Raw genomic sequence first — 25,224 nt, 5'->3', positions numbered from 1 at the left:
TGCATTTTGGGTACTGCCTGTAACCATTTGATAAATCCAATCTTTCTTCTATTTCTAACATGAAATGGCTAATGAGAAGCAACAAAAAATGGCCAATCAGGCAACTGATTTCCCAGATATGTCAACTTGTATGGTGGCTCAGAAATAAATCTGATATAACCTTGCTGGATGCAGAAAATAAAACCACAAAATAAAAAGAAAGGGAAAAACCCTCCCAGAAAACAAAAGAACAAGCATAACATCAAGCTGATGGAGTTTGTACTGCACCTTCTTCCTGCTTTTGGCTAATTTCTGGGCCATCTGCTTAGCATGGAACAAACAGAGACAGGAGAACAGTTAGAGAAGAACTTACAGAGACTCCAAGTCAAGCAGGAATCTACAAATTAATGTCAGGGCTCACAGACTACTAGCTGGTCTAAATTAGTCCCTGCTTAGATTAATTTCCTCCTTTTCTTTTTAGCTTAAAAAATTGTAAAATTTCATGTTTAGCACAATTAATTTCAGAAATGAAAAGAAACAGCACCAAAAGAGTCAGGAAGAACACAAAAGGATTTTTTTTTCACTTAAAATGTTACTTGCAACAAACAAGGTTATTTTGTGCACAACTGTTTTTGAGGTTTGGTGGAGGGAGGATGGTTTAAGAAACAGAACAGAGCTTCCCTTCACTTACAGCACTGTAAACCATGAAGCGATTTCTTCTGAAGGTACACCAATGTAAAAGGTGAGAGAAAAATTGTATGCCTTATTATTACAGGTTTTTCAGATCTCATCCTCCAACAGACTTCAAAAAAATAATCTCCCTAACACTATGCTGCTTTTTCCTGGAAAAATGAAATGACTGAAGGTGACTTTCATTTTCTCCTCCTTCTGAGAAAAGAAATCTGTACCAATGTTCACACAGTGAACTGGTCAACAAATTTTCCTGTGACACCTACACAAAGATATGTCCACACTATCACATTTTTTTCAAGTGAGCAATGGAGCATGTATTTCAGCTCCAGAAACACCTACTAGTAGACATTTCTACTAACAACCCAAACAAATATAATTTGTACAGTCTTGCAATCATGAATTCAAACTAATGGTGAACTGAACTTTACAGTACTTCTCACTGAAGGAATGCAATACTCACCAGGCTGGCATTTAGCCCTTAACTTCTAACAGTAACAGGCTTTTTGCTAATTAAATTTACAGGTGTGTTTGTGGTGGGCAGGAGGCTTATAGTTAGCATTAGATACTTATACAAAGAGCAAATAGGAGGCCTGAATCATGAGACACATGAAACATTTTAATACTGATGCTCGCAACTTAAATCTGTTAGGTTTTGTCTGAACAAATCTAAAGCAGCTACTTAAAGTTTACGCCACACTGCTTATTTACAAATAGAAACATTCTCAAAATAGTTTTTAGTCACCTTTTTCAAACTAAGAAGTATTTTATAGCCTGATAGGTTATTTTGCAACAGTTGATGGCAAACTGTTGCAAAAGCTTTTAAAACTGCCTTACATGGTAGGATCTTCATTACATTACTCTCAATTTAAATTAATACTCAGAAATAATATACTTATATTGAGTAACAGCTGCCTGTCATACACTGAGCAAGGAGGAGACACTCCTGAGATAGAGCATTTAGATAGCTTTCCAAAATCAAGCTTTTCTTTCTCACTATTCCCAAACTTTAGAATTATGGACCTCCCAAAAGAAGAAAAGCACAAAAGGCCAAAATTAAGAAAAAGGGGGGGAAAATCCTTGAGCTACAATTTTACAGTGCAGAATCAACAATTTATCAAAATATACTATAATTCAATTTACTGAAAATTTTGTTATTCAAATGGAAGCATATTGAAGAACTACTTTCAAATATTTCATAAAATAAGGCAATGACGGATCAAGCTCTTTTAATAAGTGATTTAACACTGCACAGAAGTGTCACAAAAGAAGTTATGGTCCATGAACAACAAAAAATTAAGATAATTCTATGCATGATACTTTATTAGAGAAATCCTCTTTATCACCACAATATTTTGCTAACTCAAATCAAAGATTATTTCTGTATTCCTAGAAGAAAAAAAAAAAACAAACCAGAATATACCTAATCCACACAATTTATTTTTTTTTATATATAGAATACAGGATTTTCATTTAAGGTAAATTAAATGTATTTATTTATATAGATGCAACTTCCAAAATTACATACATTAAAACCCAACAAGCTTCTATTTTTTCTACAAAGAGGTCCTGAGTTTATTCAATCCATTTAGTCTCTACAAAAACTGTTCTGCAACTCAGTGAGCATTGAGAGGACAATGAGTGTGTGAAAATGTGTGAAATACTAAACTAAATACCCACATATAGGTTTTATCTTAAATTACGCTCAGAAATTAAGCCAGGTGTTACCTAGAAATGTTCAAACCTGCCAAACATCATGCTAAAAGTGCCTCCCAATTAAATATCCCTAACTACATTTGATGAACACCTTCAAAGCAGTGTATCTGTTTTAAATTAGCTGGACTTCACAGAGAGGAAGGTCAAGCAAGAAAACATCCAACTCTTGTACTTTTAACTGAAAAGATACTTCTTTAAAGAAGAAATCTGGAGAACTGTTTTCAAATCTGTTCACATTCTAAATGAATGAGTATGTGGTCTGAAGGCTCTACTAAACGGAAGCACTTTAGGGATTATTAAATTCAGACAGTATACACTTTTGTGAAGGTATAAATAGCAGGGCTTAAACAAAGCTCTTCACCTCTTTTTAATACTCAGCTTCTAGTCTGTTATTTTAAAAGCTCATTCTTAATTCAGAAGCTTTGTTTTCTTCAACAATGGAGAAATGGTTGATAAGCAACAAGTATGGCACTCTGTAAACAAACATGAGTAGGGCACATCCTTCATAGTCATATGCAAGCCGTAATTTACACATCTGGGATACAGAATATCTGATGCAGTGATGAATCTGGCAGCAGGAAGTCCATCTGTCATAATGAATTTCTCTCTGAAAACATTTAGCTTTAAATGGCAACCAGCAACAAAACCAGCCAAAGCCAACCCTAATAAGCCAAGAAGCCTAAAGTGCAGGGCAAATTTTCTGAAATACATTGAGTTTCATAAAATTAAATACACCAGCTAGGGTTTTACCAGGTCACAAATGCTATCATTTGGGCCTCAAGCCTGAGACAAATATACTATAAGAAAGGATATGCATGCCTGCTGATTTACATAGATGCAAAAATTATGGCATTTATGAGTGAAATGTATTAAATAGATTTCTTCTGTTTTGATGCACAGAAATGCTGAGGCACAACAGAATCCTCAGAACAGTATTTTGTTAATGAATTTCTACAAAATATGTTTCATATCAGAGAAAGATTCAATACTCTTACACCTCTTAGGCCCAGTTTGAATCAATTTGGTTTCGTTTTTGTCTACCATATCTCTGCAATCTTTTTCTAATGTGTATTCCTACACAAGTTTTACCTTCTAGGTGCAAACTCCCTGTGGTTCAAGTTCCACTCCTGATACCTATTTCCTATGATAGCTGATGCTAATCTTTCCTTTTACCCTCCACTGACGTGACCCTCCTAGATCCAGCGTCACCAAAGCCCTTGTTTCTCTCCCTTACCTTTAGTTTCCCGTTCACTCAAATCAGACAAGTTTTCTAACACACAGCCAAACATCAAGAAGGAAGACAAAGAGAATACTAAACAGAAGGGCACAGCCTTATTTGCCCAGAGCAGGAAAAAACAGACTCTGTAAGAAAAACTTTTCACTGCAGGTTTGGGGAGAACTCACCAAGACCTGCCATTGTTGAAAAAGCTGCATGAAACATATTTTTGAAGAATGTCACTAATCCAGAGTCACCGATGAACAAAGAAAAATCACTCTTTTGCAAAAGGTTCAGTAGTTCAATGTAGTGAAAACTTCTACAGAGATGGTAGAGTATAATCTCTAAAAGAAAGGCTATATTCCTGCCTTTTCTAAAATGTGAGTGTTTATGATTTTCAGAGACAAGGTTACAAGAACTTATGCATTTGAACACCAGCAAAATCACAATTTTTGGAAGTTGTCCCAATTACTCTATTTGGAGCTTCTGTGTCAAAGTTATATACAGAGACTAAACTGAACATCTGCCTAAACTGGACATGGAAAGCAGTGGAAGGAATAAAAGGAGTAGGAAGCATCAGCTGACCTTAACAGACAATATTACTGGTCTTGCTGATAACCTTCTCTCCTCTTCCTCTCTCCTTTATATAATTTCACACCAAATCTGAGTTGGAACGCAAAATAAAATATACAAAAGAAGAACACACAGATATTAAACCAAGAAAAATTCCCAGAGTGGGTTGTGTTGATTAGCTGAATCAGCAGATGAAGCTGTGTGCCTACTAGCCAGTCATGTATAGGTAGTGGAAATGTTGCAGTATCCTGTACAACTGTGCAATATTTCATCCGCACACCTTAATTTCAGCTGACAATGTCATAATTGTAACTTACAGTATAGCAACGTTCCTATTGCTGGAAATGGCCTGTACAGAAATCAATTGGAATTTCTCTTTTGAAACAAAATTTTTCAGATTCCAGGACAAATTAGTTTTTCCATACTTCTCTGTACCATCACAAGCTTTTTTTTTTTTTTTTTATCAGCTCACAGCTGTTATGTGTGGAGAAACAAGTGTCCACAACAGGGTCAAAAATAACTGCAGTCACTACCACTCAATGTAGCAGTTCCATTGAGTGCCAAGCCAGAAGCAACTGCAATACTTACTAGTTATTTCCTTAACCTGTTTTCCCTCCACACCGAGATAATATAAAACTTTGACCACCACTCACTTCAGATTCTGGTTTAGAGTACACAGCACGAGTATCGCCACAGGGATTAAAATGACCTGGTAACATCCCCTTATCAGTCTTGTTCCATAAGCAGCATATACGACTCATTTTGCAAAGGAAAGGTGAGGTACTTCTCGTTCTGAAACTACAGATAACCTCACCTGAAAAAATTACTGCTTAAGAAAGAAGTTCATATCCACAATCATAAAACAGCCATACAAGAAGCAGCAGGAATTACTCCTCACCTTGATCCTGCTGACAGCTTCCTGAGCCTGCATCATTCTCACATTCTTGGATGGAGTTTTATCAGAAAGGAGTTGAGTTGAACCAAGGTAATTGGCAGCAAAAATGATTCCATCAATTAAGTCTTCAGGATCACAAGGTCCAGGAACTGTAACACAGGAAAGACATCACTGAAGACAATCATGGTGAAATACAGCAAAAGCAGAACTGTGACAACTTGAGTCTGTACATTATGGCTACAAGTCCTCCTCTGAAATACTTCTGTTTAGCATGACAAAAAGGCAACCAGTACTTTCAAAGGCACAAAACATCAAACAAATCGAAATTTGTGGTGGGTTGACCCTGCCCACCAAATCCCTTCTATCGCTTACCTTCTCAGAAGGGCAGGGGAGAAAAAATATAATGAAAGTCTCATGGGGCAAGACAAGAACAGGGAGAGATCACTCATCAGTTACTGTCATGGGCAAAACAGACTCCACTTGTGGAAACTCGTTTCATCTATTACTAATGAAGTCAGAGTAGAATAATAAAAACAGATGCTACAACACCTTCCCCTATCCCTCCATTCTTCCTGGACTCCCTTTTACTCTCAATTTTCTTTATCTCCTCTACACAGAAGTAGAGGGGAATGGGGGCTGTGGTCAGTTCATCACATGCTGTCTCTGATGCTCCTTCTTCATCATGGGGAAGAGGCCTCACATTCTTCCTCTGCTCCAGAATGGGATTCCTCCCATGGGAGACAATCCTTCAGAACAGACTGCTCTGGGGTGGGCTCCCTACAGTGTCACAAGTCCTGCTAACAAGTCTGCTCCAGGTGAGCTCCTCTCTCCACTGGGCCATATATTCTCCAGGGAGCCTGCTCCAGCCTGGGATTTCCATGGGGTCATAGACTGCTTTTTTTGGAGATCCACATAATCTGGCATGGGGTCCTCCAGGGGCTGCTTGTGGGTATCTGTTCCACAGTGAAGCTCAATTGGCTAGAGGGGCACAACTGCCTCACCGTGGTCTTCACCATGGGCTGCATGGGAATCTCTGCTCTGGCAGCTGGAGCATCTCCAGTCCTTCCTACTCCACTGACCTTGTCTTCAGAGATCCTTCTTTCACACATTCCCAGCCTTTTCTTCTCCAGCTGCAGTTGCTGTGGTGCAGTCTTTTCCCCCTACTTAAATACATTATCCCAGAGGTGCTACCACTGTCACTGATGGGCACAGCTTTGGCCAGTGGTAGGTCTGTCTTGGAGCCAGCTGGCACTGAATCTATCAGATAGGCAGGAAGCTTCCAGCAGCTTCTCATGGAGGACACCCTTGTAGCCACACCACTACCAAAACCTTGCTACACAAACCCAGTACAACACTGCTCCAGCAAAAGCTACAATTGTTAATCCATACTGTTTCTCACAATAGCTCATTCTTTTGTGAGTAGGGATCAGCTTGGAGCAAAATAACCTGTAATTTTTTACTGTGATAAAGGGACAGACACAGTTACTCAGCTTGCTCCTCACCCACCAAAAACAGTCTTGCAATTCTCAGACCAACAGTCACAAGCAGAAAGAGGAAAGGTGCAGTTTCATAGCAGCCATCAGCCTCTTTCTTGCTTGTGCATTAACCACAGTTGGTGCAACAGGCAGAACAATCTCCCCAGGAATGCTCTACACACACCACACATCACAATATTTTTATGCCACAGACCTTTAAAAATAGTAGTCTTAACAAGGATACTGTTGTAAAGTACTGAGTTAAATAAAAATATTATTAAATACACAGAGCTTGGGCTTTCTTGATGGCAAAGCAACACTCTTAGTCCACAGATCCTTAGAGATCAAACACCCATCAACTTCTGTGGAAATTGACGGGGTGTAAAGTGCTCCTAACCAAGCAATGCAAATCCTTAAAGATCAGCACTTATGACTTGTAAGATTTTTGGCATTTGGCAGCTTTATCTAAAAATTTTATAGATTAAAACATTCCATTTTGACACCACATCAAAACTGTCATGATCCAAAATTGAGGCTGGTTAACTTAAGAAATTTCCTGTTCTTAAAAGTAAGGGAAAACAACTGTTGTTCAAGACAAGGGAGAATATAAACCATATTAAAGAATGGTTACAGTAAATATTTCACATTTTATCACAAAACACCTGTGTTTATGTTTGTCTTTCTTTTTTGCTCTAAAATCAAGGGGTATCTGGTACTATAAGGTGATGGGGCTTTAAGTTCCAAATTACTAAGAATACCAATTCTCTTCTAATGTTAACATGTAAGACTAACAACCTCTCAGAATGAGCATGGGCAGCTTTGGCCTCAAGGAAAAGCAAGTCATTATTATGATTTAAAAAGAAAAGAAAGAGCTGGAGACAAATATCACATGAACTATTCACATAGACAGAAGCACATGTATAAATCTTGTGAGCAGGCTTGTCTTATCATTTCTTTAAATACAAAAATTTATGACTAGCAATTTTAAGATGCTCATCTCCAGTGTGCAGTTTGCTCAGACAGTACATATCTCAAAAATTCTCCAAATGAGCAAGTGACTTGCAAGCACATGACCTAAAGAAATTGAGTTATTTCCTTAGGGAAACTCCTGCATCTGGAAGTACTACATATTTACACAGAAATCACACAGCATTTTAAGTGTTGCTATTTATTACTCTACACATCAAGGCCTTTTCACCACTTTCACCACTATACTAAAGAGGTGCCAAACCTTTTATAGTACAACTTCTAATCAAAATGAGAAAAAAAAATGGGCAAAGGTATAAGACTCCAAGAAAGTGCATATTAAACCCCAAAAAGATACGTGTTCCAATTGCATCAGAGGTGAACACACAGACAGCATTGTTTTTTAGAATACCTCCTGCTTTTATTATCTCTGACAACAAAACTATTATCTCAATGAAATCATAGCATGGCAAATTTTTCCGTGGACTGCTGGTGCATTAAAATGGAACATTTGTAATTTTAAGGAATTTTGTGCTGGACCAAGAACCAAGAAAATTTTAGTGTACAGTTTTTTTTTTTCCTAAGGTGGAGATAATTACTTCTAAAATATAGACATATATTCCTATATTTAAAATAAAGTCCCTTGATAGACAGGATTATCAATAGGAGATTAATTTAAATTCTATAACAGATCCTTCATTGTTGCAAAATTCCAGTGCTTAACTATGAACTAATTGGCATTCTAGCCAGAGACTCCAAAACAGGCAGCTTATACTGTGAAGACTAAAACAACAATCAATTTACAGTCTAAAGAAAATAAATCACATTCTCAATTAAACACAATATACTGTAAAGCAATCCAAGGAGTGACAAGGAAGTCCAAATGAAGTATTACATTAGCTGTATTTCCAGAATTTCATCCAGCACATGGAACAACTACTGTTAATGGAAAAGTAAAAAAAAAAAAAAAATTAAACCTCTATTTTCTGTTTCTGTCATAACTGCACACAACTTGTGTTGCATACACAGGATGCAGACTCATACAAAAGGTAACAGCAGTTCATGTGGCAGGTAACTTGCTTTTTCACATTGTTCTGAAAAAACTCAGAACTACTGAAACCTTAACTCTGAGATGGGAAGCAGTATTTAAGTAAGCGGCAAAGCAGATTTTCACTGTTGAACAAAGCAGATTTTCACTGGCAGACCTGCCCATAAATCCAGCTGAGATTAGATTGAGCCTGCCAATTGAAGTCAATGCTGGACAGAGCACTACAGTCTTCTTGCTTAGTCTGTTTTCCTTGTCCACACACATTTTTATGTGTTGTGTAAATACCATAAAGAAAGAAGTGTTTTAAGTGATAGTGAGGAAAAAAAAAACAGCATAACTGAAACAGAAACAATGAATGAAAATGAATAAAAAATGAAAAGCTCCATGCTTCCAAATTTCGGAGGGAGAACAGTAGGATTTAGCTCAGGTTCTGAATTAGACACAATCTAAATCAGCACATCCAACTTTAGTAGCTTTTCTATTCAGCAAATAAAAGTAAAATTTTATACATTATAAATACAGGTGAGTTTTTTGATGTGAAAAAAACATTTAGAAACTGTAGAACTATCTTACCTTCAACATATGTTGGAAACGAAGCCAAGCTTTTTCTGGACTGTAATTAAGACAAAAAGGATTTCAAACAGAACATAGCATGCACAAATATGCATTAAAAATTTCTCTGTGCCAAAAATCCCCCAAACTTAAATAAACAATAGTTCTTAGTAAAGGTAGAACCACTTATTATTATTTATATTTAGCATTTTCAAGATCTAAGCACCTACTAGAGTAAATTCAATGTATTCCATTTGTGTCTATTTAGTAGACAATATGGTAAGACCACTTACTTGTTGGTCTTCACTAGTGCATTAATTATCTACCAATAGGTGCACTATTTTTAATAATCAAGAAATATGGAGGAAAGTACATAATACCTCAAAGATACTGGATGTTCCAACTACAAATAAATGCATACAGGAATATAAAAATTGCACTTTACTGTTATAATTCATGACTGAAACCATCATTAACAGAATACAGTTATTCATTAAGAAATGGTTTTAGATGTATCCCTCATATGAACAGTGCCTACAAAAAGCTTTCTAGATTTTAACAGGTTAGGGAGCAGCCTCTGTTCTGTGGGATAACCAGATTCACTATGACCTCACCACCAACTGTGCTTACACCATTTTGAGCACAAAACCACATCTGGTAGCACCAATTACATAAATAGTGAAGGCATAAATAGAATCTTGAATTGTGCATATAAATACACACACTAAAGCAATAGCATACATCCTCCTGGTATTTTCCATGAAAGACTATGAGACCAACCCTTCAGATATCTGATGGCTACAACTTTCAGTGAGTGAGATTCACCCCTTTGTTTAATTAATAACGTAAACTATATAAAAATATTTATCAAACTAAATTGTGTGTGGCACTATATAATTGGTAATGGATATATTGAAATACCTGCTGCTGTCATAGGCAGGTAAGTGGATAGTTAATGAATCAATATCTGACTGCATTAGCAGTAACTCCTCCAATGACTGCTTAATATCATTATACTAAAAGAAAATCTATACACATGATCAGAATAATGCATAAAACCTTGAATAATTTTCAGTATTTTTCCAGATTATATACATGGAAATATATGCCAAATTATTTTTCTTTATAACAGGCAACTTACCAGGGTCTGTGTACTAGTGGAAAAGCCAGGTAAAATTAGAAAGGTGACACTTATGTAACAGGTTGACTGACTTAACCTGAAGGAGTCTTCTCCTTTGTAAGATATGGAAAATTGACATAACAAATAATATTTTTAACCAATGAAGCATGTCTTGCTACAAAATAAAATTTGTGAATTAAAAACAAAAGGCATGTGACACAGACAACTGAGCCTCTGAAAGCTGTAAGTTCTGTTCATTCCCTATGAAAATTACTAAGCTGTGTTGAGAATCCAAGAAGCCAAGAATCCATCAGGTCCAAGAATCCAAGAGTCCATCAGGTTCTGTACTAGCATTGACAAAGATGTCAATAATCAATGATCTGCTGCTGCCAACGCATTTCAGCTGCTGTGAGGATACTGACATGCCTTTTCACATCTGTAGTTCTTTCACCTCTTAAGATGAATGCTCCTACTGAACCAGCTATCCATATAAACTCCAACAACTGTTCGTAATAATTGCTGATCTAGTGCTAAATGGGGCATTCAAACATTGGGCTCTGACACACATAGAGGACAAATCCCCCACAAACAAGAGGCAGCTCACATACATAACAAACATACTTTACTAAGTATTTATTTCTTTTTAAGCAGTGAAAAAAAATCTTTGATACAGATTTAGCAACTGTTCAGCACTCTTAGCTAGAAACCTATTTTCAGGACAGAGTGGTGCATCATATATGTCTTTATTCTCACACATAAATATAATTTTTCTTGTTCATTACTCAGGTAGAAAGACATTCTATTAAACCATTAAAGAGTAAAGTAACAGGTAAAGTTACCAACAGGTAGAAACCTACACCTTTTAATTTTACATAGCCATGAATAATGAAATATCAAGGTCATTAATATTTCATTACTTTCAATAATCTTGCTGCCATCTAGTATTATAAATTTATATTTAATAAAAAGGTTTCTCTAAGACCTAAAAATCCAGAAATTATGAGGCGGTTTTATCACTTTTATTCTTGCATTATAAATACTAAAGCGGGAATTATTCCCCATCTGAGGGAAACTAATAGCCCAATACATTCTACATTGAAACCTGGTTTACAACCTCTGTAACTATGTGTAAGCACATCCTAACAATGGAAACCAACAGTGTTTTGTTTGTTTTCTTTCTTTGGATTAGTTTACTGATACCTAAAAATAGCTAAAATATAGAATACATAGTGACAAAGTCTGTAGTGAAGAATGCTTAAGGCTTTAATAAGCTAACAGTAAAGCAGATGAAAATTTAAAGGTATGATCTATAGTCAAAAACTTCAGAATATGAAAAATTATGGGTTTCTTCAGTCTTTTGAAATTTTTCATTATTTTCTAAAGACAAATGCAGACTGGCACAATTCCATACATGTTACAAGCTTTTCTATCCCTTGATAATCACAAAAGTATAAAGAAACAAATGGATTATTTAATCAGTGTTTCATTTTTAATCCACTTATAGCAGATCGGGTTTTTAATTTTGGAAGATAACTCATCCATTGCTACTAATAACAATATAGTATTTTGTTATGGTAGTTTCTAGATTGCTTTCAAGTTTATGAAAAAAAAGGCAAATAAACCAAATTTTTTGCAGATTTTTGTGTTTACAGAACCTGCCACTCTATACTAATCCAAATCCTTTTTATGTCAAATTATTTTCTTTTCACACTATGAGCAGTTACATTCACACTTATTTTGTTTTGCTGGAACTACTGCAGTCTAAAGCACTACCAGGTGAGGGAAAAGCCCCAAACTATGTAGCTTTATTCTGAGAAGCCTGGAGTCAGGAACTGAATTCTGATTAAGAATCGCTTGCAGGCCAGTTTCTACAATGACAAAATATTAAGAAACATAAGTTATTATGTAATAACAATTTAAGCACTTTTTCATCTGTCTGACAAATACTCTTTGGGGGGAAAAAGGAAAAGGCTTCTTTGTTTTGTCTCTGCTACAGAGGTGATGTTGGGTGTTTGGTAAATCAGTACCCTGCAGCCTGTTAGACAAATTTAGTGACAGCTTAACACAGAAATGCCATGACAAAGAGTCATGGTATGTTAGAAATTCAGTTAAACAGCCAGGCAAGCATAAGGTAAAGCAGCACGAGGGAAAAAAAAGAAGAAAAGGGATTGCACAATTACAAGGGAGCAAGGAAAATTAAAAGGCATAAGCAGCATGAACCAGACTGTGGCCTTTAAAAAGGTTTTACTCTACCTCTTTATTAGTGGAAGCCTCTCCTGTACTGCAGACATCCTGGTGATGTTGTCTGCTTGATGATTCAGCACCTCGAGGTGAAGAAGAATCTGGAGATGGAGACTAGACATGGCAAGAAAATCAAAAGTTATTGTGAGTGCTCGATGTAGAAATTATTCTTTAATTTTTTGCATCCTGTGCTCTGACATTTTAAGAAAGAAAAGGTAACGCCACTTAAGAGTAAGCTGTGATGGGAGACAAGTGAATTGACCTTAAGCAGCACACAGGGATTCAGCTAAAGTTTATTTTGTTGTCAAACCAGGAAAAAGTAATAAAAGACTGAAATTTCCCCATAAGCACACAAGCCCTCAGGTATTATTAACCTGAGTGCTAAACTAATCTAATCTGACCAGAGGAAGGTCACAGTGGTTGTCCATAAAGGTTATTTCATTATCTTAGAAAACAACTTTTATAAACTGTGCAGAGTAATATTGATGTATTCAAGAATGTATTAAGATATTCAATGACAATTCAATACCAATCTAATCAAGGACTGGGATTCCTCAATCTAGATACAGTAAAGACTTGGAAAATATTCAACAGTTCATGCTATCAGCTCAGTACATGTTCTTTAGATCAGATTTCCTCATTCTTCTCCTTTTTCCATAAACAATTCAGTGGAGAAACTGTCTACGCGATTGATCAACAAGTATCTTGATAAAGGGGAAGAACATTTTGGGAAAGGATATTCTAATCATAGACAATTCTTAATAAATTCTGGTGATGTGAAAAAGCTGTAGCAAGGTATCTGAAGTACAGAGCAGGGGATCCTGGTATGAGGGTGTGACACAAGTACACAGAATGTGGAATTAATGAAGGTAACCAAAATGAAAGAGAGTACAAAGGTTTAACGCAGCAGGCATTTTTAGAGGCAGATTTTAAGGAGATACCTACAAAACATGTCTGCCCTAGCCAAAATGGAAATCCTCAAAAGGGAAGTTTAACATTTACCTATAGCTGAGTATTTAGCCCAATAGCCCTGGCATTCTACACTCTCCTTCAACATAGGAAGAGTGAAGCTTTAGCTGTGCCAGATCAAAAGTTCATCACTGATGAACAAAGTCAAATGCTATTCTTAGCTTGCAAAACAAGTCAAATGCTATTCTTATCTTTTCATAAACAGCACGACATAGCTTTTCTCTGAGCCAATGAGTCATATCAGAAAAGGGATACATTTCCAGTGGACTGAGTTGGCAGCAGCTCTACCCTCATGCTCTGCATTTACTGCAGCTGAAAAATTGAGTTCCATGAAATAGTCTACAAAAAACCTCACAAAACCAAACCAAGAACAACAACTAAAAGCCCAAACATCTAAGTTTCTCTTAGCCTCCCTTAGATATGAAATGAAACAAGAAAACATAACTCCCTTCTCCACTTCTTTCTCTTTACAGACATTCCTCTATCTCAAAAAATAACTAAGTATTAAAATTATAGTTAACTAATAAATGCTTCCAAAGAGTTAAGAAGCAATTCTCTACAGATATCTCCTGTGTTAAAGAGCAGTCCCTGCATCTCCCTGTATTTTGAATTACAACTGCAAGACAGAAGAAAATGCAGCAGTGAAACAATTCCTAGAAAGCTGGCATGTAGTTGCACCATCAGACTGAAGAATTAATTGCCGCATGAGCAGGGGCTGTGGGAGAGATACAGGCTCCCTTGAGTTGCTGTGTAATTACCAGTCAACAGTGCCACAGTGATGCAACTGCACAAATGGCAACTTCTATTTACATAAGGAAGAGTTTTCATGGTGTTCAAATTCTTCTTATTATGCAGTATTTATGTATTAGGAATAAATTTAAAAGGTGCATTATACTATCAATGCACTAATGACACCTAGACATTGTAGCATTCAGCTTTAAACAAGAAACAAAGAAATCAAGTTAAGCATGAGATGTGTACGTGCAAACACACAAAAGCGCTCTTTACAATGGTTGAAAACTTATATTCACATACTGAAGGATAAAGATTAATGATTTCATTTAAACCAGACAATTAGCATTAAGCAATGGTGCATCATTTGAAATGTACTAGCAGTTACTCCAGTAGCACTGTAAGTGCCTTTACTCAGGTACTTTTATCTACAAAGTATTAGAACTAAGTTATTACATGACTTTCTATGTGCTCTGTTTGAATGTCTGCTCAAATACGTGTTTTGGGGGAGAAAAACCTCTGAATAACAACAACCAAACAAACAACCCCCATCAAAACCAAACCAAGAACTAGAATTACCAAACCCAAATATCAAATGTCTTACAAAGTCTTCTGCATGACATGACATGAGAGCTGTCCTTGAAAACATTTGTACAGGAAAGTCCAGTCCTTGAAGAATTAACACTCAGTTGTTTTTGACACCAAAATGCATTTTTAGAGGTACTGTATATAATGTACAAGGAAAGAATGCAGTCACAGCAATAACAAGAAATATTTTGAAGGATCATAGTGGATAGATAATTTGCACAGCTGCTCTAAACAAAGTCTAAAATAAAGGCTGAGTGGCTGTTTCACTGCCATTTGTCATTAACAAAGCAAGTTTTAGAAGCCTAGCAAAGTTGTCAGAACACAATAAGGCACAGCATTCTATTGATATTATTCTATCAATGGAATTAGATTTTTTTACATGCAGCAATAAAAAAGTGATAGCTATCCCTTTTTCTCCTGAATATCTACTTACATTTTTCTTATGATACTCAACCTGGTACATCCAAAAATTCTCCATCTCAGTTTTGGCATTGACTCTAACAAACATGCAACCCACTCCACCTGAGAGTCCTTCCTTGCTCTCGTGCAGAGGGATTTAATAACGGAACTTGTAAAAGGAGAGGATTGTGTTGCATCTAATCTATCCAGGTCAGTCAGCTGTTTCCTATACATTTCCTGAAGAGACATGTAACTGACACTGAAACTTATAAAAGCAGTGTTGTTTTATGCGCTTTCAGCAGCAGATCTTCAAATGAAGAGAGTACAGCTAGAGGGTCACATAGGCTAGGACAGAGGGGATGAAATCATAAAATCATAGAGTCATAGAATCATTTATATTGGAAGGGATCTTAAAGATCATCTAACTTTTACTGCCCCTGCCATGGACAGGGACACTTTCCAATAGACTGAGTTGCACAAAACCCCATCCAGCCTGGCCTTGAACACTTCCAGGAATGTGGCACCTGGATAAACTGTGCCAGTGCCTCACCACTCCCACAGTAAAGAATCTTTCCTTGCATCTAATCTAAAGCTACTTTGTCAATTTTAAGTGGTTCCCCCTTGTCCTATCGCTACATGCCCTTGTAAGAAGTTTTTCACTGACCAGTATCCCTAAGTCCTTACCTGTAGAGCTGCTTTCAGTAAATTCTTCTTCCAGTTTGTGTTTGGGATTGCCTTGGCCCATGTGCAGGACCTTGCATTTGCCCTTGCTAAATTTCATGAGGCTCTCACAGATCAGGTCTGCCTCTCAAGCCTAACCATGTCCCTCTGGATGGCAACCCTTCCCTCCAGTGGGTTGACCACACCACTCAGCTTGGTGTTGGCAAACTTGCCAAGGGTGCGCACAATCCCACTGTCCATGCTGCTCACAAAGATGCTAAACAGCACTGGTCATTTTTTGTTGTGAAAAAGGTAGTTTATTCAGAGCTTTTTTATAGTACCATGTGTGTGGACAAATCAACAAATGCTTCAGAAATTCAAGATTCACTTAAACAACAGGACATCACTTATTTGACACTAATGTCTAGGTACAGGCATTATGGCACAGGTATGACAAAGTCTCCTTATACATTAGCTCAGGAGACAATCAGATAAAGCAAGGCTTTATTTTATTTTTTTTTTATTATTATTTTAGAGATAGTGCTCTGAGAAGAACCCATATACATTAGGAAAAAGTCAAAGCACTATGGAATCTTCAGGTCCAACACGCAAATAATAGTCAGATGCATTCTATCACAAGAACTGCCTTTATCAGGACAACTACAGCAGTAAATGTCCCAGGTTTTAGGCCAACTATGTGATGGCAGTGTCCTCTGTCATTTACACAGCTCAATTTCCGTTCACTTAAATACAGACTGAGACCATAGGTTTTAATTGGCATAAGTACCCATAAAGAATGAAGCTAAAAGCTAATGATTATTAGTTGCCTTTGTTGAAAATTTGTTTTAAGTACAGGGCTAAAAATGGTGGGCTTGATAAAAATTATACCAACTTAGCACTTCACATATACCTGCACACTGTAGCACAATCTATGGAATTCAATTTATAATTCTGACATATGGATTTAACTTTGTACTGTAGTTCTGGTATAACTGCCTCTGCACACACCCTGTGCACTTACCCATGAGTTTGCTGGGTGGTCCAGGACCTGCCCCTGTCAGTTTGTGCATACATGATAGGACAAGATGACCTGAGACAAGGTTACTGGCTGAACTGCTCCTTTGGAACAACACATCTGATTAACTGCTATAGGACCTCTCCATAGAGGAATTTCAGGCAGCCTAAAGAGATTCCCCCAAAATGCTCCTCCTGTGTCCAAGATAACTGACAAGCGCCATTTATCATTTTAACTACCATCTTGGGTAGTTAGCATCTGAAGTGAGGGGCTCTATCAACAGGCAGCTGTTGGATCAGGACTCTGACTGATCCAACAGCTGACTCATGCAGCTGCTGACACAGAAATGACCAATTTGCTTATAGGTAAGACACTTTCTGCCTATGCAGATAACATCATGTACAACAGTCTTATTACACATTTAATGAAGGAGGTGTTTTATATGTAGCTTAAGGTAAACAATAGCAATGGATCAGACATGCTGCAGTGATCACATAGGATCACAGACCAACTGTATCTAAGAACAAATGCAGTTTGGGAAGTCTTGGTTTGTGGAACTTCCCTAATCCAGGTGATGATGTCCTGCAAAGACAAAGCCTCCCGTCACTTACCACCATCTTGACAATGAATAACAATCCCATTTGAGAGATCTGACTCAGTGCTGGCTGCTTCTCTGAGTATGGACTTCCTTAGCCATAGTTTCACTTCAACTTCCACTGCAGTTTTATGTGTCAGTCTGAAAAAATCACAGTGGATTTCTCCTGCATGTTCAGAAGATTTTAACTATAGCAAGTGCTGTTTTAGTTTTCAAGAGCACAGAAAAATCAAATTACTTTAATATTTCAATAATTTAAAAAATGTCATCAAAAAAAAACCACTATTCAAGCAGTTATGTATCCAGTGCTCACCACAACTTAAAAGCTAGTAACTCATCTGGGAGTGCTTGCCTTCCAGCAGTCTAATTGCTAAATTTAACCTTTCTTCTGTGTGATTGATGAATAAAATACTTTGTGTTTTGGTTAGCTTTGGTTCTTTAGTGATTTTTGGTTTGGGGCATTTGAGGATTTTTCCCTGCATAAACTCAAGTCTGGGTCTCTCATAAATTATGGAAAGCTGACATATAGTTTATGTGCTCAACCAACAGTTTTAAAAGATCTACTCATAAAAAAACTCAAGAATATACTGTCAATAAAAATTCATCTTTATTTCAATTGTTTTCTTTCCCTCTTTTTACCCCTTAGTTCATTTATTACTGAAGCCTGCTTAATTATTTAAAAGACTTCTCCGTTGCCTTTTAATAATACATTACTTCTACTGTGGAAGAAGTGAAGCAAATTCATCTCCATGAAAACACTGAGGTATCAAAATGGAGAAAATCCTGCAACTGAGAATGCAAGGGTTGAAATAAAATATACATAACCAAAAACAAAGGAGAAGCAAAACAATGCAGCTCAGTTCTGTTCCACCTGGCAGACTTGTCTTCAGCTCTTAATTTCTAGTTCACAAATCTAAACGACCCATATACATGATTTTACTTTGTATTAGGGTTTATTCTAACATCCCACCATCTCAAATGTCTGCAGAGGAACAGAGATTATAAACACCAGTGATAGGGCTTTGCAAAACCAAAGTCTCGGCATGCAGAAACAAATCGTGTCCTGGACATCAACAAAACTTGTTTTTCAGATCTGTAACCCCAGGGATAACTGAACACACCACAGAAAAAAAAGTCATGGTAACTGGTTCTCAAATGAATGATTTCTACCTTCAAACCACTGTTTTCTCCTGATGCAGTTCCACAGCCTTTTCCATCAAGAGTCAGTTTCCTGATGCCACACTTCCTGCAGCTGTGCAGCTCTAACTGCTATTGTATTTGAGAAAGAGATGTTCATGAGGCCATACCCAAAAGATGGTATGCTTTGGTTTGAAAGGTTTCTGATAAACAGACTTTGGAAATGTATGCCAGTTGTACAGATCTCATTTGTGTGGCAAATGTTTAAAAATACTCTTACTGTCTTTATTCAAAAGACATTGAGGATTTTTCAGCTTTTATCAAATACACAAGTACACCTTTCCCACAAACTCACTGTCCAGACCACATCTGATTCAAGTGAAAGCATGCATCATTAAACCAGGGTGCACAAAGCATGTGACAGCTAATATTCTCCATTGTTAAATATTAAACAGGCACCTCTTTAAACTATTTATTTATTCACAGAAGTCTGCTACCTGCCTCCTACACCACAGGACGATCAGAGTTTATTACAATAGAATCCTCCATGGGCAGTGAGCAATTTACATTTCTCATACACCTTACCAAACACTCCTTTTGAGAAGAAATACCCAGGAATGACTGACAATCCTGGTAGATTAACCTGTGAATAAAACTGCAATCAAGACATCTTAAGTACACACAGATACATTGATCTGTATCTTTCTTCCTGTTATAGTCATTGCATGTTTTTCCTAACAGTCCCAAACTATAACTAGCTTCAGGCTAGCTGAATACCTCTGAATAGTTAGCTTCTTAAAATTGTCTCTGGACACTTCTAAATGGCATCCTACCAAACATTCTGCTGTGAATGTATTACGCAAAAGCTTAGCACTGGGGAGTAATAGTCACTTTCTTGGGATAAAAGGCAAAGGAGGCTGTTGTATTTAATGAGCCTCAGCCACAAATCATTCTTCTTGCTTCACTGGTCTCCAGTGGACAGCTTCTAGCTAAATAAAAAATGACTGTTGTTTGTGTCTAAACAAGTCTTACGAGTTTCAATATCACATGATTAAGAAGGCAATATTATTAGAAATATTTTCAGGTAAGTTGTATCTCTGAAAGAAAATTGTTTAACACAACTTAAGGATAAGTTTCAAAGTAGACCTGCAAAATAACTGAAGGCAAAAAAAGCACTCAATTTGCATTATTTATCTGCAGCAATTTGATACTTCTGGGACAAGAAAATGGCGTCTGCCTGAAGGTAAAAACACTCACATTTCCAGGTCAATAGTATAAACCAGACTGAAAAACATCTCTGACATATACTGGTTACACTGAAAAGTCCCCATCTGAGATCCTGCTTTTTTCTCAAGGGGGACAGAAGAACAATTTACAATTAGATGAATGGGCTCCAACTATGCTTTTATTACATTGATCGCTTATGGTCATTTAGTCAACACGAGCTATTTTCGCCCAATTTACAGATAAGCAATCCTAGGAACACTGCATTAAAGAAAGCAGACAGTTTTTGAATTGCCATCTAAATTAAAGAATCCAGTAAAGCAAACATCTCTTCTTCAAGGAAAAACAAAATTCCTACTCAGTCCCAAGTCCCTTCTACAACAAGTCTTCTCCTCAATCTGCTACAGATCTTCTAAATTATTTGTGTAATTTACTTCTTCCTTTTAAGCACACAGACTTTTTGTACATCTACAACCATAACTTCTCTCTTCGCTGAGCTATAATAACTGTCATTATAACTTACTGTTTTGATTTCAGCCAGCCCTGAAAATTTCAGTCAGGTTCTTATCTGACATGGAACAAAAAATACTGAATGAGGAAAATTTTTGGTGCAAAATGGGAACATCTACGTACATCAATATCTAATGTATGCAGAGAACAATAAAAACACCTGTTTTGTTCACTACATGAGCATACCAGACTGAGTCATATCAGCACATCTCTAAAGTTAAGCTAAAAATAATTCCACACAAAATAATCTGGGAAGATTTCTTCCCTCATATGACTGCAAATCAGATCTGTAAAGGACATAATTTTAAAAATATTTGTAAAAGTAGCTTTTGCAATATAGTTGTTTGTTTGGGCTTTTTTAAAGGTTCAATTAAGTTTTCTACTAAGAATCAAGAAAAAAGCCCCACAACATTCTCATCACTGTGTTTCCAACAGTTTTGCAGGAAAAATAAAATCTGGATGCTACATGTCTCAATCAGCTTGCATGTTTTTACAGCATCCCAAACGCCATGCTACAAAAATCTCTTTCTATTTGTAGAATACTAGCCTTCCTCATTTTGAAGACAGATAAACAAATCAGAAGCCTGTCATAGATCTACCCAGCATGTGATCTTTTTTCACCATCTGAATTTCCTTTGCAGTAACTGAGGTATCTTGAATAGTTCCCATGCATTCCTAGAATAAATTCCTAATGCTTAAATCTGAACAACTGCCTTCAATCTCAGGTTGCTGTAAATACCACTTTACAGTGATAATGTAATGTGTAATAACTGAGATTCATAATACACTGAGTTCTAGGTACTCCAAGTTGACATGCAGCTTTTCTAGAATATGAATCTGAACTATGATACCATCATAAAGAATATTACCAGATTTCTGACAGAACTGTTGGGACTGTTACATGACAGAATATTAAACCTAGTGTTGGAATCCTGGATGCTGAGAATTTTATACTTTCTGTGCTGAAAGGCACAGACTCGCAAGAGAGCACTGCATTTGACCTGAGGCTGTGGAGAAGACTTCCAAAATTGATTAACAGCACTGGGATTATGGGTGTGTAGTAGGTTAGAAGTGAGTAATATCACAGGGTGGAAAACTTAGAGTATGGAGTTTTAGAATATAGAAATAAATATGAAGCAAGGTGGAGGTTTTAGGGTGGAGACAGGTTGTTCTTCTTTACCTTCTTTTTCCTTCTTCTTCATGGGTTTGGGTGATGTTTTGTAATTGGACAGAAAAGTCCGCACTGTGGGCTTTGGGGGATCAGTTATTGGGTGAAAAGGGAAAATAATCTAGGTGTCATTTTTAATTGGATAGTTTAGACTTAAAAGACCTTGTAGCAAGAGATATTTAGCCAATTTGTGCTGTGCTAATGAAAGACTGCAAAACTCATGGCTGTGAGGCTGTTTCACTGATCAGAAATAATAAACACCTGAGTCCGAACATGAAACACCATCTCAAGCGTCTTCAACCCCAGCCTCGACAGAGGTAGAAAAAACAAGCAGAGAACCCACACCTAGAAACTTAAGAGTTAACAAAAGCATACAAAGATAGACAGTTTTGTTTGGTTGTTTGGTTTGGTTGCTATTCTAAAATATATTATGGCAGTAAATAATGTAGCAGCATTTGTTTCAGAAAAGACACATAAAGAGCTTCATGTGACAAATTCTTATACAGCATACCTGAGGTCAGCACAGTTAAATAAAGAATAATCTGGCTACTTGATAATGTATGTTTACTTCTCTTATGCTCTCCAGAGTACAAATTTAAAACAAAGCACTTTTTCAAGAACGAGACACAGAACAACAATATAATGCACCCTCCCTTACTGCCATGCATCTCCCAGTTAAAGGAATTAGACACATATAACCCGAGAGGTGAAAGCTTTGCGTACTCACATCCCCATCTAGTGGCCTCTGGTCGTCAGAATCCCTGGATGGACTGATGTCCTGCCGCATCACCCAGATAGGCTCCTTAGGTTCATCAGGGGTATAAGGAGAACGGATGGTCCTCGTCTTCACTTCTTCAATAGCCTCTTTAATATCCTTGATGGCCAGTGAAATTGCATCTCTTTTTTCCTTGCTGTACCTCTGTACAGATTCTCCTGAGCCAGATGTAACTCGAGAACCAGATGTTAGCTGGCCATTACTTTCATGCCCACCACTGACAAGAGCCTGGCCATGCTCCAAACTCTGCTCTGACTCTGGCATGTCTTCAGCTGCCTTATCTAAGCTCTGGGAGCTCATGCTCTGCTTCACCTCTGCTACAATCTGATCAATGTCCTCCTCTTGTTCGTAACTATCCATTCTTGGGTAGGGTGCAAACTCTGCTTCCTTTTCAGGACTGTCAGACTCTCCATCAGACCGTTCATCATAATGGTGAAGGCGGGCACCAAGTGCCTCCTTGCGGTAATTGTCAGCTTCCTCTCTCTCCCGCTCATACTGCTGGATGCCCTCCCTACCATCAAGATCTGGTGTGTCTCCTATTTCCTCATACACATGCTCCTGCAGCCCATAGTCAGCATAAGCCTCGGCATACTGTTCATCCTCTCCTCGGTGGAAGAGGCGATGTGTGTATACATAACCCGAGTAGGCTGCATTCATGGCTTCCTCGTGCTCAATGGAATGGAAATGTAAGTGATTGGGCAATGTTCGGTTATGAACGGCTTCGCCATGCTCAGCCTCGGCATTCTCCGTGTACTCCTCGGACTCAGGCCTGTACTGCACTGCATATGCACTCTCATCCTCATTTTCCTGCACTCTCTCAACGTCATAACTGTCCTCCACTGTGGCTATCACATCCCCTTCTGCAGTATCCGTGTGATTGTGGAAACCACTTTCAGTGCTGGCTGACCGAGCTAACATGCCTTCCTCCTCCTGCCCAGACAGGCCCACGTGGCTGCTGTTGGTGTGCCTTGGGTAGCGAACTGCATACCTCTGTTCCTCTTCCACCCCTGAGTGCTCCAGGTCAGCTTCCACTGACTCACTCACTGCTCCGTTTGCTGGGTCTTCACTGATCTCCCCCTCAGGTGGTCCAACCAAATGGTTCATGGCAAGTTTTGGAGAGTAGGTCACTTATTCTGCTGACATTTTGTCTATCACAGCTGGAAATAAATTAAAAAAAAACAAAAACAAAAACAAACTCTGACATTACTCCCAATAAAAAAAGTGGAGTTAATAAATAGAAGCAACAAAATGCACCCTTCCTTCCCAGCAGACAAACATTTGACTCAGCTCTGCAGTCAGGTAATAGTCAGCACAACAGTATGATCTACCATGCAAATGATCAACAGCAGCAACCATCAACAACACCCATGGGGACCGCACTTCCCCCTTCCATGGACAAATTCTTTATGGAAGTATAATTTCAAAACAACCCCTTAGAGATACCTGTATGCACTGCAGTGGTATTGCAATGATGCTGGCATATTAGAAAAGCTAATTTTTGCCAGGAGCTGGACCATGGAAGAGATGACAGAAATAGTTCACCTTTGCTCCAGCACTTTCCCCACAGATCACTAACTGGGAGCAAAGGAAGGATGCTATAATGTAAAACAGCAGATTTAGTCCTGTCACAGGAGTCCACGGTTACTCAGATACATGACAGCTATGCATGCAATACTTCTTCAGTATGACATCTTCAGGTAAACTAGTCACCCTATGCACTTTTAAAAAATCAGTAGAAATTAAAGTTGTACTCTCAGGGTGCAGTACATCTGAAGCACCTGTTTTTTCTTTCTAGAGAAGCACACAACAACTAGATACAACACAGTTATCTTTCTGGAATCTATAACCAGTTAAGATGGCTTCTTTCCTAAAACATGGTGAAGACATTTCTAATATTCTTAACCATGACTGCCTTGAGACTAGTGGGGCATCTCAGCCTTGCTAACTGAGTAAAAAAAATCTCAAAAGATTATATGGTTACTAGAGAAGTCTGCCAATAATAAAAAATATGCAGGGAACAGAAACAGGATTATCTAGCCCATAAGGTTTTATTTTTATAAAACAGCTTCAGCTATTTGGAACCTTGTCCTATATGTTTAAGATGCAGTGTCATAAAGACAACATGTAACGTCTTTTTAGCTACCTAAATCACGCTATATATCCATAAATAAAATACAGCTCTAGCTTGTGACTGACTGATAAGTACTAAAAGAAAAGGTACTTATTGGAAGACTGCTAACTGGAAGGATCTATAAAAGCATGTGTCAATTTCTAATTAAAAAAATTGATGTGAATATGAAATAGAACTTGGATCAAATCTAGTAAACTGAGGCAGGGAGGGTCAGGTGGCACTTTGCTGACTAAATGAGCTCTGTGCAGAAGTAGGAATAATCTCCTGCGATGAGGACGCAACAGCAATGTCACTTGCTCTCTATTAGAGAAGTTGACAGGCAGGCAAGTCAAGGTGTGAGTCACTTATATTATACTTCCACAAGAAATCCAGTGGGTGCAGCTTCCAGCTCAGAGAACACTCCTTGTTTTTGTTACATCTAATGTTTTAGCCCTTTAAACTCAGGAGTCCTTATTAAAAAAGAAAATTACAGTTGTAAAGTAATAGCTAATAAATCACCTGAGGTGGACCTGTAAGGATGTTGTACACAAACTAATCCCTTTTCAAAATAACTATGAAAAAAATTAATTTGTTTTTTCCAGCTAATGAAGGTGTGTTAGTAAGATTTCAGTGACAAGATAAAGTCTTTTCCAAGACTTCCAAGACATTAGGAAAGAATGGGCAAAATACAGGTGTATATACTTGTGCGCACCAGAACTAAACATTCTTCCCCCCAAAAAGCATATGGTAAGAAATCAAGAACAACAATATTGGACAGCTTTCCACTTTTAGCCCAGAAAAAGGATGAGGATGCCAAGGTGCAAGATCCTTCCCAAGGAGGATGAGAGCAGAGGAATACATTTGGTGCAGG

General features: G+C 37.6%; 1 protein-coding gene across 5 annotated transcripts in view; it reads right to left on the bottom strand.

Moving 5' to 3' along the window:
• The window catches only part of APBA1 (amyloid beta precursor protein binding family A member 1), an 86,217-nt gene that overhangs the window by 19,905 nt on the left and 41,088 nt on the right, over positions 1-25,224 (bottom strand). For 3 of the 5 annotated variants that reach the window (XM_068176384.1, XM_068176381.1, XM_068176383.1), the window contains exons 2-6: positions 22,196-23,400; positions 12,484-12,585; positions 9,132-9,171; positions 5,073-5,218; positions 268-303 (exon numbers count right to left, since the gene is read on the bottom strand). In XM_068176384.1, the coding sequence (XP_068032485.1) occupies positions 268-303; positions 5,073-5,218; positions 9,132-9,171; positions 12,484-12,585; positions 22,196-23,347 (1,476 nt within the window). In that variant the 5' untranslated portion in view covers positions 23,348-23,400. The remainder of the gene's footprint in view (positions 1-267; positions 304-5,072; positions 5,219-9,131; positions 9,172-12,483; positions 12,586-22,195; positions 23,401-25,224) is intronic. The other 2 variants (XM_068176385.1, XM_068176386.1) reach the window with 2 other exon arrangements.

This window comes from Anomalospiza imberbis, chromosome Z (genome assembly GCF_031753505.1).
Source record: "Anomalospiza imberbis isolate Cuckoo-Finch-1a 21T00152 chromosome Z, ASM3175350v1, whole genome shotgun sequence".
Lineage (NCBI taxonomy): Eukaryota > Metazoa > Chordata > Aves > Passeriformes > Viduidae > Anomalospiza > Anomalospiza imberbis.
This window is presented reverse-complemented; position numbering and strand designations above follow the sequence as displayed.